Source organism: Vulpes lagopus, chromosome 23, assembly GCF_018345385.1.
Source record: "Vulpes lagopus strain Blue_001 chromosome 23, ASM1834538v1, whole genome shotgun sequence".
Taxonomy (NCBI): domain Eukaryota; kingdom Metazoa; phylum Chordata; class Mammalia; order Carnivora; family Canidae; genus Vulpes; species Vulpes lagopus.
The window spans coordinates 48,722,338-48,740,133 of NC_054846.1; the positions used below are offsets into that span (position 1 = coordinate 48,722,338).

Genomic DNA, 17,796 nt, shown 5'->3' on the forward strand with positions numbered 1-17,796 from the left:
AAGATAGAATGTATGTGGGACAAAGTGGAAAGGGTGACTGCAGACAAGTTTTTCAAGAAATATGCTTTGTAGAGAATCCAGAAGTGGACCCTCAACTTTATGGTCAACTAATATTCAACAAAGCAGGAAAGACTATCCACTGGAAAAAAGACAGTCTCTTCAATAAATGGTGCTGAGAGAATTGGACATCCACATGCAAAAGAATGAAATTAGACCATTCTCTTACATCATACATAAAGATAAACTCAAAATGGATGAAAGATCTAAATGTGAGACAAGATTCCATCAAAATCCTAGAGGAGAACACAGGCAACATCTTTTTTGAACTTGGCCACAGCCACTTCTTGCAAGATACATCCATGAAGGCAAGAGAAACAAAAGCAAAAATGAATTATTGGGACTTCATCAAGATAAGAAGCTTCTGCACAGCAAAAGAAACAGTCAAAAAAACTAAAAGACAACCTATAGAATGGGAGAAGATATTGGCAAATGACCTATCAGATAAAGGGCTAGTATCCAAGATCTATAAAGAACTTCTTAAACTCAACAGCAAAGAAGCAAACAATCCAATCATGAAATGGGCAAAAGACATGAACAGAAATTTCACAGAGGAAGATACAGACATGGCCAACACGCACATGAGAAAATGCTTCGCATCACTTGCCATCAGGGAAATACAAATCAAAACCACAATGAGATACCACCTCACACCAGTGAGAATGGGGAAAATTAACAAGACAGGAAACAACAAATGTTGGAGAGGATGTGGAGAAAGGGGAACCCTCTTGCACTGTTGGTGGGAATGTGAACTGGTGCAGCCACTCTGGAAAACTGTGTGGAGGTTCCTCAAAGAGTTAAAAATAGACCTGCCCTACGACCCAGCAATTGCATTGCTGGGGATTTACCCCAAAGATACAGATGCAGTGAAACGCCAGGACACCTGCACCCCGATGTTTCTAGCAGCAATGTCCACAATAGCCAAACTGTGGAAGGAGCCTCGGTGTCCATCAAAAGATGAATGGATAAAGAAGGTGTGGTATACGTATACAATGGAATATTACTCAGCCATTAGAAACAACAAATACCCACCATTTGCTTCCACGTGGATGGACCTGGAGGGTATTATGCTAAGTGAAATAAGTCAATCGGAAAAGGACAAACATTATATGGTCTCATTCATTTGGGGAATATAAAAGTTAGTGAAAGGGAATAAAGGGTAAGGAGAGAAAATGAGTGAAAATATCAGTGAGGGTGACAAAACATGAGAGACTCCTAACTCTGGGAAATGAACATGGGGTAGTGGAAGGGGATATGGGTGGGGGGTTGGGGTGATTGGGTGATGGGCACTGATGGGGGCACTTGGCGGAATGAGCAATGGGTATTATGCTATATGTTGGCAAATTGAACTCTAATAAAAAAAAAAAAAGAACTATGCTTTGACTTCTGCACAGGGAAGGAAACAATCAACAAAACTCAAAGGCAACCTAAAGAATGGGAAAAGATATTTGCAAATGAGGTATCTGATAAAGGATTATATCCAAAATATATAAAAGAACCAAATAATCCAGTTAAAAAATGGGTAGAAGAAATGAATAGACATTTTCTAAAGCAGACATCCAGAAGGCCAACAGACACCTGAAAAGATGCTCCACATCACTCATCATTAGAGAAATGCAAATCAAAACTATAATGAGGTATCACTTCACATGTCAGAATGACTTAAATCAAAAACACAAGACACAACAGATGTTGGTGAGGATGCAGAGAAAGGAGAACCCTCTTACAGTGTTGGTGGGAATGCAACCTGGAATAGCCACTGTGCAAAACAATATGGAGGTTCCTCAAAAAATTAAAAATAGGGATCCCTGGGTGGCGCAGCGGTTTAGCGCCTGCCTTTGGCCCGGAGTGTGATCCTGGAGACCCGGGATCGAATCCCACATCGGGCTCCCGGTGCATGGAGCCTGCTTCTCCCTCTGCCTATGTCTCTGCCTCTCTCTCTCTCTATGTGACTATCATAAATAAAAAAAAAAATTAAAAAAAAATTAAAAATAGAACTACCCTACAATCCAGCAATTGCACTACTAGATACTTAGCCAAAGAATACAAGAATACTAATTCAAGGGATACATGCACCTCTATGTTTACAGCAGCATCAACAATAGCCAAACTGGAGAGAGCCCAAATGTCCACTGACTGACAAATGGATAAAGAAGATGTGGCATATATACACAATGGAATATTACTCAGCCACAAAAAAGAGTGAAATCTTGCCATTTGCAATGACATGGATGGAGCTAGAGAGTATAATGCTTAGTGAAATAACTCAAGAAAGACAAATGCCATATAATTTCACTCAGATGTGGAATTTAAGAAACAAAACAAAGAAAGAAGCAAAGGGAAGAAAAAGGCAAATCAAGAAACAGACTCATAACTAGAGAGAACTGATAGTTATCAGAATGGAGGTGGGTAGAGGGATGGGTTAAATAGGTAATGGGGATTAAGGAATGCACTTGTGATGAGCACTGGGTGCTATAGAGAAGTGCTGAATCATTATATTGTACATCTGAAACTAATATTACACTGTATGTTAACCAACTGGAATTTAAATAAAATCCTAAAAAAATACTGCTTTGAGAGGAAGAAGGGAAATGGGGTAATAATTGGAGGGGGATGGGAACAACAGAGGCACTTTTTTTGAGATTGAAGATAGTAAAGTATTTTTGTATGCTGATGGGATTGGTCCAATAGAAAGGGAGAAACTAATAATGTCAGAGAAAGGAGATAATTGCAGAAGCAAAATTCTTGAGAAAAGGAGATGGCATAGGACCCAAAGAAAATATGTAAGAATTTCCCTTTTACAGGAGCAGAGGTACTTCATAGATTTTAACAGAATATAAAGCAAAGCATATAGGTACTGATATGGGGAGATGAGAAAACTTCATGTCTGACTGCTTCTATCTCCTCTGGTTCAGTATCTGAAAATAGTGAGTCCATTTATCTAAATTCCTACACACCCTGCCTAGGCCCTCCCAAGTGAGTAGGCCCTGTGAACAATAAGGAAACCTCGGAGTAATAAGAGGAAGCATGCATACAACATACTCTAGTGTATAACCCAATAAGGCTTCTCTTAGTGTAGTGGTTCCCAAATTGTGGTCTCTGGAACAGGAGTAACAGCATTCTTTAGGAATTTGTTAGAAATGCAAATTATCAGTCCCTACTCCAACCTACTAAATTAGAAACTCTGGGGATAGGACCCAGAAACCTGTTTAAATAAGTACTCTTGGGGGGATCCCTGGGTGGCTCAGGAGTTTGGCACCTGCCTTTGGCCTGGGACGCGATCCTGGAGTCCCGGGATCGAGTCCCGAGTCGGGCTCCTGGCATGGAGCCTGCTTCTCCCTCCTCCTTGTGTCTCTGCCTCTCTCTCTCTCTCTCTATGTCTATCATAAATAAATAAAAATAAATAAATCTTTAAAAAAATAAGTACTCTTGGTGATTTTAAGAAGTTTGAGAACCACTATCTTTGCAGAATGCTGAGGGTTTCTTGGAAGATCGATATAGCAATTTCTTAGTTACAAAAATGTCAGAAGGATGGGACGCCTGGGTGAGCAGTTGAGCGTCTGCCTTTGGCTCAGGGAGCGATCCCGGGGTCCTGGGATATGGTCCAGAATTCAGTTTCCTGCAGGGAGCTTGCTTTTCCTTCTGCTGCCTTTGTCTCTGCGTCTTGTGTCTCCCATGAATAAATAAATAAAATCTTTTTTTTTTTAAGATTTTATTTATTTATTCATGAGAGACACAAAGAGAGAGAGAGAGGCAGAGACACAGGCAGAGGGAGAAGCAGGCTCCATGCAGGGAGCCCAACGTGGGACTCAATCCCTGGTCTCCAGGATCAGGCCCGGGCTGAAGGCGCTAAACTGCAGAGCCACCTGGGCTGCCCAATAAATAAAATCTTAAAAAAAAAATGTCAGAAGGAAGAGCTTTTCATGATAAACCTAAATATATGACAAATGCTTTAAAAGTACCAGCTATGTTAACTTCTTCTCACCTATCTTTGGCCCAAAGGCCAAGCACAAGTCCACAACACAATCCCATGAATATGACAGAAATCACTCCATGAGATTCAGGCCTCAGATGAAACTGATTCACTGAAGAAGGCTGATTTTAAATTTACAAACATGCACTTTGGAGAAAAAAAAAGTACATAACAAGATAGAATTAAGGGAGATATCACAGAAGATGCTTGATTTGGATGGAGTCAAACAGACTGCAGTTCCATCAGTAGAATCACCACTCACTAGTGTGTGATCTTGAATAAAATACTTAACTTTCCTAAGCTCAATTTTCTCATTTAAAAATATGAAGATGCCAAAATCTTACAATGGAAGGGAGTCCATGACTATAATCCATTATGATTAAAGAGTCTAGAAGTAGTCCCCAAGTTGCCATGTGCTGTATCATGTGACTCTGGTCACAACAGGTTGGACCAGTAGCTTTAGATTAATAGTGCAACATTCCTATACTTCAGAAAGTGTGACTATGTCATGGTAGAGACAGTTTTCTATTTTATTCTGTACCCAAAAGTAACCAGAACCATCTCTGTTTCTTTGCAATAAATACATTATTACCTAATAGGGTGGTTACGAGAATTAAGTGAAAGAATGTGAGTGTAATCTTTAACACAAAGACTGGCACATAACGCTCAGAAATATAGCTATTTGTTAGTATTGAGAGCTCCAGAGCCATTAGTGCCATAGGTGAAATAAAAAAGCCTCAGCATTCAAAACGAAACCACACACTTACCAGCCCCAAAGTAAATGAATATAGTTGCAGAGTCATGAAGCCTCACTCTGCAGGGCTTTTAGCTTTGAGGCTATGAAACATATGTTCTAGAGGCTTCAGTCCAGAAGAACTCAATAAACTCCTAACCTGAGGTTTTCTCTTGTATTACTTTGTATGAGTAGAAAGTTTGTTGTTGCTTTCTGGCATGGAGATAGGAGGAGCTATATTAGAACTTTTAGAATATGTTGCACAGAAGTTTTCCAGCATAATGGAAAAGTGGGGCCATGACTGGATTTAGGGTATGGAAGATTCTGAAAACAGAGAGAGGCGCTGAATATTAGCAAAGAAAAACTGGCCTTGGAGCAGTAGAAGGATACAGAGAAACGATGACCAAAGAAGATGGCCTTGATGAGGAGAATCTAGAACAGAGAGTCCACATCTAACTTAATCTACAAGTTTCCAGGGCAGCGCGGGTGGCTCAGCGGTTTAGCGCCACCTTCAGCCCAGGGCTGGAGACCTGGGATGGAGTCCCACGTCAGGCTCCCTGCATGGAGCCTGCTTCTCCTGCCTGTGTCTCTGCCTCTCTCTCTCTCTCTCTCTTTCTGCATGTCTCTCATGAATAAATAAATAAAATCTTAAAAAAAAAGTTCCCAAAAGTGTAAATGGACACTGAATTGTATTTTGAAGGTCAAGGCATCACATCAAATGAGACTGGTGACTGAATGTTGGGAATGAAAAAAAAAATGAAGGCTTGCCAGTAAGTTCGGTAGAGTGAGGAATGGTGATGCCACTGCGAGAGTTAGTGGAACCTTTTTTGGTAGAAGGCCTGAATTCATTTTTTGATTTCTCAAGCTTGAGGTGATCAGGGGATTTTTTCAGTGGAAATGGTTATAGGGCAGCATCAATATGGGACTGGAACTCAGGTAAATGGAAAGAAGATGAAGCTGAGATCAACAGAGAGGTAAGCTCTGAAGCCATGACATCTTAAAATACAAGTTCTCAAGGGGGTATAGAGGAAGAAGAATAGAAGTCCAAGGCCCAAGTCTTGGAAACTGCCCTACATCTAAGGGGTGTGTCTAGTAGTGATAAAAAGAGCAGACCCAGGGAAAGCAAGAAAAGTAGTTGATAAGTATCTGGAGAGCCAGGCTAGTGCTAAGCAACAAATGCCAAGGGAAGACATTTTCCTTCAGCAATGGCTTCTACGTGGTAACATCTGGAACAGAAAGAATACTGATGTCAACAGCAAAGCACAATAATGTGGAAGCAACACAAGTGAGTTCAGAATACTCTGGGTGGCCTTTGTAGAGCCTTTATCTCCCACAGTTAGGCTAAAGTTCATTTGGCAAGACCCAGGTAATGACTGATGGCAAGTGTTCACTAACACTGATGCAGGGAGCAAACTGGTGGGACAGACGTAGCACTTCTCTGAGATCTGGGGACTTACCTAGCTCATCCCAGAGTTGCCTGCACTTATCTGTCATGCTTGTTCCTTGCTGCCTCCAGAGTGTGAGTCGTGGGTCAGCCATAAACTGCTCAGTTATCAGCGTCAGCATCCTGGCTCCATTGGAATCCCTCATCCGCAGCATCTCTCGAACCTGACACATAAGGAGGGGCCAGGGGTTGGTGACTGCACATCATAAAAAAGCAGGAGGAGAAGGAGGGGAGGAGAAGATGAAGTATCCAAGCATAACATACCCAAAGAGCCAAAAAGAAGGCTTCTTGTTCTATAAGCAAGTTCTCTGCATATATCAAGAAAGCCTGCTATGCACAATGAGATGCTACTTCATATCCACTAGGATGGTTAGAATCAAAAAGTCAGATAACCACAAGTGTTGATAAAGACATAGAGAAATTGACCCCTGAAACACTGTTGGTGGGACTGTAAAATGATGTAGCCACTTCAGAAATCAGTATAGTAGTGTCTCAAATGACTAAATGTAGAATTATATGACCTATCAATTCCAATTCTAGAGAGATATGAAAACACCATATAGAAACGTCCATATAGAAACTTGCATGAGAATGCTTAAAAAGGCATTACTTTTAATAGCCCAAAGGTGGAAATAATCCAAATATCCACTAACAGAGAATAGATAAACAAAAGTGGTATACTCCACAGTGGAATATTATTCAACCACAAAAAGGAATTAAGTACAGGTAATGTTACAACATGGATAATCCTTGAAAATATTATGTTAAGTTAAAGAAGCCAGTCACAAAAGACTATATTTCATTCCTAGGAAAGCCCAGAATAGGGAAATCTATAGAGACAGAAAGATTAGTGGTGGCTTAGGGCTGGGGGCAGGGGAGTGAGGGATAGAGAAGTGACAGGTAAGTGTGCAGGGTTTCTTTTTAGAGTGATAAAAATGTTCTAAAATTGGTTATGGTGACTGGTGCACATATCTTTGAATATATTAAAAAACACTGAATTGCACACTTGAAATGGGTGAATTATCTCACTAAAGGTGTTAGGAAAAAAAAAAAAAGAAAGTCTGCTGTGAGAGCCCACAGTTCCAAAATATCACATCTCTTCAAGGCCTCATCCAGCAGCTTTGGGTTCAAAGTACAGAGTTGGTGGCTTCCTTACTAAAACCCCCAGCAATGCTAACTTATTTAGAGTGGAGCAGAAGGAAGAGGACTACCAGGGTGAGGTAGTAGAGGCTGGGGGGTCCCTGGATGCCACCTGCTCTGGATTAGGTCTGCTCTGATTAGCCCTCCCATTAGTTTTCAAGCATTCAGTATAGATAGATCAAGTGAGCTAACTACAATGCAAGAAGCCAGGAGTGTGGTGAGCCCAGTTTACTTAAAGGAAAAAAAGTACCTTTCCTACCTTACCTTGGCAAACATTGAATTGAGCTGCTTTCCAGAGCCATAGTAACCACCCTGGGAGAGAAAGAGCTTCACTTGTTCTTTCACCTGTTCTTCATCCAAATGCCAACAGTTCTCATCATCAATGCTGGCCCCAGCTGTGGGGTCAGGGGCACCTGCAAGGAATGGGAATGGTGAAATGAATCCCCTGAATTCATATGCTACACACTTGGCAGGAGGGGTACTCTGTGAGTATATTAAAAAATGGATGGCTTATTCTGCCTTATTCTGGGCTTCGTCAACTGTGTGGTCCTAAATAAATATAAGAGGGCCAATGCTAGTTTCACATGCACTGATGTCTCCGTCATATCCCCTTCCAAGGTCTTCAAATACCATTCTAGGGGGAAAAATCCCAGAACGAAATGCCCAAACATGAAAATAGTGATGTATTTTTTTTTCCTAGGAGGGCGACACTTATTTTTTTCTTCCTTTTGCCCTTCTATGAAGTTCAAATAAACCTGAAAATACAGGTTAAAAAATTCTTTTTTTAAAGTTCATTACAAAATTGTAGCTTCTTGGCAGCCAACACTTCTAAATTTCTAGAAACTTGATACAAAGTGACAAAATTTTATAAATTTATACTCAAAAATATCTTTCATTTCTGGACTCACTGCAACACCTGAAAACAGTTTTAGTTATTTACCCATCCCTCTCCCTTAGTGCCCTGTTAACTGCTTGCTCACAGTTGAATCACCAATAGCACAGGGATGGTAATGTGACAGGCACCTAGGAAATATTTATGGAATGAAAACTCTATCTTCTCTTTTTCTTTTTTAAAGATTTTATTTATTTATTCATGAGAGACAGAGAGAGAGAGAGAGAGGCAGAGACACAGGCAGAGGGAGAAGCAGGCTCCATGCAGGAAACCTGACACAGGACTCGATCCCAGGTCTCCAGGATTACACCCTGGGCCGAAGGCGGCGCTAAACTGCCGAGCCACCCAGGGATCCCCTTCTCTCACTTTTTCAAAGACAGAATCCTGTGTTAAGTTTTTAGAAATCTGTCTTCAAGTGATACAAGGGTATAAAACACTCTACAGGTGTGGTCACATGCAATAGATTATAAATTCATGTCATGTTTCATCAGTCTACTTTTTCTTTTGTCTTCCTATATCAAAGTCCTGTTTAAATGAAATTCAAGTCTACACAGAAAATCTGCTCTTTTGCTGAGTTTTAGTGCATCTGATTCTCCACGAAATCAGGTGGGTTCACAGTTTAGTTATTTTACAAGTACTAATTAATACGTTTGACTGTCCAATTTATGGTTATCTACTTATATGCTACTTTTCTTCAAATGTATTTTTCTAGACACAGTTCTGATTATGTCACTTTCCCACTCAGAAATCTTCAATGAGATGCACCATTTTTATCATATTAAGTCCAAATGCCTTAAGCTTGGCATTCAAGGCTCTCCATGCTCTGGCCTTATCTTTCAATTCTAGCTTTGTCTACCCTATATTTATGCTGTTTCATCTAGAAACTTAGTGCTCCCAGAAGTCAATCACATTTCCTTATGACTTTACTTAGTCAATCACATTTCCTTAGGACTTTACTTCTGCTTTTTCCTTTATTTCTTTCCCCCTCCTACAACCTGTTCTTTGGCCAAACAAATAATACTTCTTACTGTCAGTATTCAGCTCTAGTCAGGGCTGCAATGAGCAATGGAAACCATAAAATAAGTATACAGAAAGGCCAACATGCTTTATGTGCTACTTAGTTCATTTAGCAGGAGAGGTTCTTTTTATCCTCTCATTGAATTAGCCATATAACCCGTTTCCACCTGTCAAAAGTATGTCCATTTTATGCTCAAATACATATAAAAGGAGCAATACTCTTAGCACTTTATTATTACTTTTCCTAAAGACCTGTTGCATTTTGTTCTATATCAGAATTGTGCATTTCTCATATATTCCCCAAATTGAAGTTTTTTAAGGGTAAGTGTTTAGTTTTGTACCTCACAGTGCCTGGCTCATTACAGCACTAAGTTAATATTCATAGAATGAACAAAAAGATGTCTCACTGGCCATCCAGATTTAAACTCCAGGTGGGCAAATAATATATCCTATACTTCATTTGTATCCCTAAACTGTCAAAGAAGAGCCATTTCTTTAGTGCTTCCTACATGCCAGAGTCTAAGCACTCTTTATACAGATCCTCACTAGAACATACTCTCCTTGAGAGCATAAATGATCTTGTTTGCTGGTATATTTGCAATGTGTAGAATAGTACCTGGCACACAGTAGGTGATCAGTGATTATTTGGTAAGTAAATTCCAATGAACTCATAACTCTATAAGGTAGTATTATTATCCTAACTTTAAAATGGAAAAACTAAAGCTTATACAGGTAAGTAATGTAACAAATGGAAAGTACATGAGCCATTATCTATATGTTGGTATCTCTTCAAAGTCTGTTTTTCACTACAACACTAGACTTGAACCTCTAGTCTCATAGGCCTGAGCATGAAGAGCCACCAGCTGGTTTCAGGGCCCTGAACTTAGTAAAGCTGGATGGTGTGTTTGAATAGTTAAATCCTTTTTTGGCCTATTCCACTACATAGAATATAAGATTAGTCAGAATAAGGCATTTTCTCCTTAGTGGGGATAATAGAGTTCTCACCAGTACAGTGATTCTTAAATGTTAATATACAGAATAATCACCTGGGGTTTGTGTTAAAAATGCAAATTATAGAGTTTCATCTCTAATGATTCTAGTTTTCAGTAGCTCTATAAAGACAGAACTGAGATAAAATGAGGTATACTAGGTATGAACCAAGCCTGGGCTTCTGAGTATCTTGTTACCAAGGATGGGGATGAGGGAGGATAGAAACGGTGTTCCAAAAACCAGAAATGGTCTGAATACCAATTCTGACCTTTGGGTGATTCAATTAGGATACAAAAAAGTAGGAACAGGACCCAGTCCTCTCCCAGGGGAGATGGCTTTAATTAACTGACTAGAAATGTGGAGTGATACCCCCTCTAAAATCTCAAAGGGGTATGGAGAAAACTGAAGAATCTTTTCGGCCCAGGTGATGCTAGTGGCAGCAGCTCTGGAAGAAATAAGGCACAGTTTATAAATATGCAGTGTACAGACTATAGAAAACTGCTGGGATAGGGCTAGGATAAGGCAAAGCCTTGAAGTTACTAACAGTAAAATTTCAACCAGAACTTCATAAGGATTTGTTTATTTGATAGGAAAGAAAGGAAGGTAAACTATGTAAATGTTTGCTGATCTACAATGAACCCAGGAGATGAGAAATGGAGCTGCCAAAATGGATGGTTGCAGAAAAAAAAGAAAAAGGAGTGAGTCAATATTTGAGGCATCCAGATAACATTATTATAAGGAGTTGGTATGACTGTTGAAAGAATTAAAGTCATCTGGGAGAGCATGAATTGGCAAGAGGCCTCAAGAGGGATTTTCTAAGACATATTCATTTACTCAACCAATATTAATTGAGAGCCTACTATGTGCAGGACCTGTGCCAAATACTGGATATATAGTGTCAACAAAGCAGATACAGTTCTTTTTTTTTTTTTTTTTAATTTTTTTTTTTTAATTTATTTATGATAGTCACAGAGAGAGAGAGAGAGAGAGAGGCAGAGACACAGGCGGAGGGAGAAGCAGGCTCCATGCACCGGGAGCCTGATGTGGGATTCGATCCCGGGTCTCCAGGATCGCGCCCTGGGCCAAAGGCACGCGCCAAACCGCTGCGCCACCCAGGGATCCCCGCAGATACAGTTCTTATCCTTGTGGAGCTGATAGATTAGTTGGGGAAAGGGGCATTAAACAAATAATTACACATAAACATATTTGTGTGAGAAGAAAGGTCAAAATTTTCCCTGAGAAAGTGGCATATAAGTGAACACCCTGAGGAATGAATTAGGAGTTGGCCTAGAAGAGTGGAGGAAATACTGTGTGTACTTTTTGCTCAAAAAAGCATAAAGTCACAAATTATTGTAGTAAGTACATTTATAATAAGGGGTAGAGAGGACAGGAAAAGTATTTCAGGAAGAGGGAAGAGTCATGTGAAAATGTAACAAAAGCCAGATCATGTAAGGTTTTGTAGGCCATGTGAAATTTGGACTTTATCCATGACAAAATCTGTAGATATAGAAAAGTTACTTTGGGGATCCCTGGGTGGCGCAGCGGTTTAGCGCCTGCCTTTGGCCCAGGGCGCGATCCTGGAGACCCGGGATCGAGTCCCACGTCGGGCTCCCGGTGCATGGAGCCTGCTTCTCCCTCTGCCTATGTCTCTGCCTCTCTCTCTCTCTCTGTGTGACTATCATAAGTAAATAAATAAGAAATAAAAAGTAAAAAAAAAAAAAAAAAAAAGAAAAGTTACTTTGGATCACTGTGTGGAGAATGGACTAGAAGGGAACAATAGTGGAAATGGAAAGATAAGTTAGAACTGTACAGTAGCAATCTAGGTGAGAGATTATAGTAGTTTGATTTAGGGTGATGGCTGTATCAAAAGTGAGAAGTGAAAAATGAAATATATTTTAGAGGTAAAATTAACAGGTCTTGTAATCAAATGCCTATGGGTTATAAATGAAAAAGTATTAGGGATGACTATAAGATTTCTATCATGATCCAGTGGGTAAATGGTGATGCTATTTATTGAACAAGTTTGGGGAGAAAGATAAATTCACATCTGGATATGCTGATCTGGGGATGTCTCTGTGATACGGAATAGTCAGCTGGATACAGGAGAAATAATCTGTGAGTCATAGTATATAGATGACATTTCAAGTCAAGGATGTAGCTGAGATTTCCTAAAGAGATCATGTAGAATATAAGAACAGGAGAAAAGATTAATCTGTAAGAAATGTCAAGATTAAAGGTCAGATTGTAGAGGAGGGTAGAGCATGTAGGAATGAATGAACAAGAACACAGATAATTTTAATTAGATAAACCAGGTCGGTAGTTCATAGTCTCTCCAGCTGTGGGCTGTCTCTCACTAACTCCCAGGCAAAATCCTTAAAAAAAGTCCTTTGGTTAAAAAAAGAGAGAAAAATGTTTCTATATATGTTCATGTTAGATTATTTTTATGAAAATAAAGAGATGAGTATGAAACTAATTATCTTCTGGTAAAGTGGACCCAGTCGGTGTAAATGACACATTAATGTTATAGTGTGAAATTTTCCACAGGATTGTATGAGAAATGGTAACAAGTGAAGATAAAAATAAAATATAAAGGATGTCTTTTATAAATAATTATGGAACAAATCATCATGTGGATTGAGGCTCTAAGTTAGTTAGCATTGAGGCTGTAAAAATGAGACCTGTCCTGAGGAAACTATTAAGCCTGTGGAACCAATTTTTCTTTCATTGTTAAACATCCTTTTTTAAATTATAAAAATAATACATGCTATTGTGTAAAATATAAAAGCACAAAGAAAATAAAATCCACCTATAATGCTACCAGTCATAGATCACTATTGTTCATATTATGGCTTATTTCCTTCCAGTCTTTGTGTACACATGTACATATACGCATTTACACACATTGCTTTTAAAATTACATTGAGGGATCACTGGGTGGCACAGCGGTTTAGCGCCTGCCTTTGGCCCAGGGCGCGATCCTGGAGACCCGGGATCGAATCCCACATCGGGCTCCCGGTGCATGGAGCCTGCTTCTCCCTCTGCCTGTGTCCCTGCCTCTCTCTCTCTCTCTCTCTCTCTGTGACTATCATAAATAAAATAAAATAAATAAATAAATAAAATTACATTGATATTTAAAACTGAAATATAAATTATAAAAAGTACACAAATCTTAAGTGTACAGGTTGATGAATTATCACATAGTGATTATAGCTGTGTAACTATCACCAAAGTTAAGAAATAAAATACTACCAGCATCCCATAAGCTCTTTCACAAACACTATCTCCTTTCCTCTTCCCCCAAATTAACCACTATCCTAACTTCTAACACCAAGGACTTGTTTTTGAACTTTACATAAATAGAATTATACAACAGTTATTCTTTTGTGTCTGGCTTCATTCACTCAACATCATGTTTGTAAGATTCACCCATATTTTGGGGCTTAGCAGTAGTACTTCATTTACTTTCACTGATGTATAAATTCCATTATATGAATGTATAAATTCCATTATATGAATGTATCAATTTATTTAGTCTCTCTACTGTTGATAGACATTGGATTGTTTCTATTTAAGCTGTTACAAATCATGCTGCTCATTTCCACTGAGTAGACATTTAGAAGAATTTCTGGGTCATACAGAGTATGCATACGCTCAACTTTAGTTAGATGATAGTAAACAATTTCCCAAAGTGACTGCCACAATTTATAGCTGCAATGTATTAATTCTCACATGCAATATATTATTAATTCCAGTTGCTCAATATCTTCACCAATCGTTGCTACTGAGTTTTAAAAATGTAGACATTCTGGTGGGTATGTATTGGTATCTCAGTGGTTTTAAGTCGCATTTCCCTAATTACTAATTAGTTAAAGCACTTTTTAGTATGCTTATTAACCATTTGGATATCCTTTTTGTCAAGTGCCTTTCTGTCTTTCTGCCTTGTCAATTTTACTATTTGTAGGGGTTCTTTATTGTATTTAGGATATAAACTCTTTAAAAAAAAAAAGGATATAAACTCTTTATTAGATATATATAGTGTAAATACCTTCTCCCACTACTTGCCTTTTTTAGTGTCTTAGGGGCCTTTTGATAAAAAGAAGTCTAAAATTTTAATGTAGTCCCATTTTCAAATCTTTTCCTACTTAAAATTTTTTCCTCACTCAAAGTCATGAAGTTATTTTCTGTTATTTTCTATATACTTAATTGTTTTATTTTTCACAGTTATATCTGCAATCCATCTATGATTGATTTTTCTGTAAGATATGAGAAAGGAATCGAGTTTTGTCCCCCCCCCCCCCTGAATATCTATTTGATCCAGCTCCATTTTTTGAAATGATTCTTCTTTTTCCACTGCTGAGCATTTAGTGGAGTCTTTTTACTTTGGGAACTAACATGCATTTATTCTAGAAAGTTTTCTTTTTCTTTTTTTTTTAAAGATTTTATTTATTTAGTCGTAAGAGACACACAAAGAGAGGCAGAGACACAGGCAGAGGGAGAAACAGGTTCCATGCAGGGAGCCCAATGCAGGACTCCATCCCAGAACTCCAGGATCACACCCCTGAGCCAAAGGCAGACGTTCAACTGCTGAGCCACCCAGGCGTCCCTAGAAAATTTTAATTATTTAATTGAAGGGTTTCATGGAATCCCAATTACTCAAACATTGGAATTCCTAGGACTTGTTCTCTTAATTTTTGATAAATTTCTTCTCTCTTGTTTGACATCTGTCTTTTTGCTTTGCTTTACTGGAACTTTCCTTACCCTTATTTTCCATCACTTAGTTTTATAAAATTTTGCCATTATATTTGTAATTTTCATTAGTTCTTTCTGTTGGGTGAATTTGTTTCTATAGCATCCAGTTCTCATTTCATGGTTGCAATATTTTCTTTTACTCTAATGATAATATTATTAATAGTTTCTCAAAGTTTTCTTCTCTCTGGATAGTTTCTATGTCCCTCAACTTCCCTTTCTACGTTCTTAACTCTGGTCTAAATCTTCTACAATATTCAATGTTCTTGACTATTCACTTCTTGAAACAACTCAGTTATTCACTCAGTTCTTTTTTTTTTTTTTTAATTTTTTTATTTATTTATGATAGTCATACAGAGAGAAAGAGAGAGAGGCAGAGACACAGGCAGAGGGAGAAGCAGGCTCCATGCACCGGGAGCCTGATGTGGGATTCGATCCCGGGTCTCCAGGATCGCGCCCTGGGCCAAAGGCAGGCGCCAAACCACTGCGCCACCCAGGGATCCCTATTCACTCAGTTCTATACTGACTTTGATAATTGCTAGCTATTTTTTTCTCATTTCTCATTTTACTTTGCTCATACCTATACTGACTCCTGTTTTCATCACCTGTATATGCATGGCTGTGTTCATTCAATAAGCCTTATTATTTTGCAGGTATCATGCTAGGTGACAGAGACTCAGAAGTTAGTAAAACATGGTTTCTGATGCTACTCTTCAAGTTACCTTACTTGTCTCAAGGTATCCAATCTCTCTTCATGGGTAAGCAACAACTGAATCCCTGAGTAGGATGCGGTATACCAGAGAATCTCAGGGTATGGAGTTACCAAATCAAATCACAGAGTATGGAGCAGTAGTAGATGTAGAAAGACAGTCTACCAAAGGGGACAAGGCAAAGTCTAGGTAAAACCACATGGGAAAAAAAGGGTTTCAAGGAAGTAAGGATCACAGCAATGCCTGGATCCATTCATGGGATTAAAAGCAGAGAGCTAGCAGTTTTAGAAATCTTATTCCTGCTCTTTAAGTCTATTTTGGTAAGGAAGAAGTTTGAGAAAGAGGAGAAGGAAGATGATCTAAGTGTTTAAAGATTTAGCAGGGAAAAGAAACATGACTTCAAGCATCTCTATGCTAATAACTCCAAAATTCTGACTTTTGACCTCAGTTGCAGATCCATATATCCAACTTTCCGAAAGAAACCTTTTCCTAAATGTTCTACAAGCATCTCCAATTTAAACTAAATTCATCTTCCTCCAAAGTTCATTCCTCCTCTTATGTTCCCTCAGTGAATGGCAACATTATCATCAAATTCATCAACGTTATCCTAGCTAGACATTCTAAGATTGTTTTCTCTCACCTTTCTCTTTTTTTTTATTCCCTACACATCCTATATACCTGGATGTTGAATCCAGTATCTCTAAGATATCTCCATTCTCTGTCCCTCTTTTCAGTAGCATTACTGATATCAACACTGGTTATTAGAAATAGATTAGGAAAGGCCTTGTGGGGATGGCTCCGTCGGTTGGGTGTCTACCTTTGGCTCAGGTCATGATCCCAGGGTCCTGGGACTGGGTCCCACATCAGGCCCTCTGCTTAGGAGAGCGTACTTCTCTCTCTCCCTCTGCTGCTATCCCTGCTTGTGCTTGTGCATGTGTGTGCCCACTCTCTCTGCCAAATAAAGAAATAAAATCTTAAAAAAAGAAAAAAGGAAAGGCCTTGTGGTGTAGAAAGCTAATATTAGTATGGAATAAACACAGGTATAGATGTTGTTCCTGGGGAAGGTTGAAAATCATATCAATGCGGCAATTTAAGCCTAGTTTCAGACAAATACATAATAGCATACTCAGATGGGAAGTTCAAGGAAAGACAAAAATTGCTTTAGCAAGTGGTAAGGAGAGAAGAGAGTTGTTTTGATGACAGCAGTGGTACAAACAAGACAGGTTTAACTCATCTCCTTAACTGAGGTGGTCACTACAAGAAAGGTAAGAGAGCTTGGAAATAGGCAAAACTTTTAAGAAAGAGCTAATGGGAATAAAGCATGAGAACAGATCAAAACCTAGTTACTAGGGTACAGAGCAGTATTTCTCTTTGATGCTACAGACGTTGGTATGAGGCAGAACTCAGGTCTCTAAGAGCTCTAGGCTGAAGGAGGCCAGAGTAGTAGCATAGCCTCCCTATGTGGGATAAGAGATACGTGAAGCTACTCTTTAAGAGTATCATTCAAATAGAGAGAGCTCAGTTATTATGTAAACACCACAACTTTCTGTATAAAGCAAGAGGAGATAATTTCTGCTAGTTAGCAAGAGTTCCTGGAAGCTCATCTGTCTGATCATGTTTGTTTCTGAGGAGTGGTGAGGTCGTGTGTAGGACTTGATTAGTTCTATTGGACAACTAGGAAAGGCAGACCCTTTGGAACACGGACCACGGTATTATACAGGCCATCCACCTGGTCTCTCTGCCTCTTGTACGCTGGAACCAAAATTATCTTCTAAAAATAAAGAGGCAGTATAGAGAAACACAAAAACATTGAGTTCTGAGGTCAGGTGAGCCTGGGTTATAAATAATTTCCTTATTTATAAAATGGGAATAGTTAAAACACTTACTTCACAGACTAGTTTTGAAAGCTAAATGAATTAACATATTCAGAGACCCTTCGGTGGTGCCTGGAACAGTATAGGATCTAACAAACAAAATGTCTTCTCAAAATTCTTTAGTTTCCTTTTTTTTTTTTTAAGATTTATTTATTTATTTATGATAGACTGAGAGAGAGAGAGAGAGAGAGAGAGAGAGAGGCAGAGACACAGGCAGAGG

At 38.9% G+C, this 17,796-nt stretch overlaps 1 protein-coding gene across 1 annotated transcript in view; it reads right to left on the reverse strand.

Annotated features, from left to right (window-relative positions):
- ZSWIM5 (zinc finger SWIM-type containing 5) overlaps positions 1 to 17,796 on the reverse strand; it is a 194,543-nt gene that overhangs the window by 49,536 nt on the left and 127,211 nt on the right. The window contains exons 3-4 of the mRNA XM_041738512.1: positions 7,612 to 7,760; positions 6,221 to 6,371 (exon numbers count right to left, since the gene is read on the reverse strand). Coding sequence (XP_041594446.1) covers positions 6,221 to 6,371; positions 7,612 to 7,760 — 300 coding nt within the window. The remainder of the gene's footprint in view (positions 1 to 6,220; positions 6,372 to 7,611; positions 7,761 to 17,796) is intronic.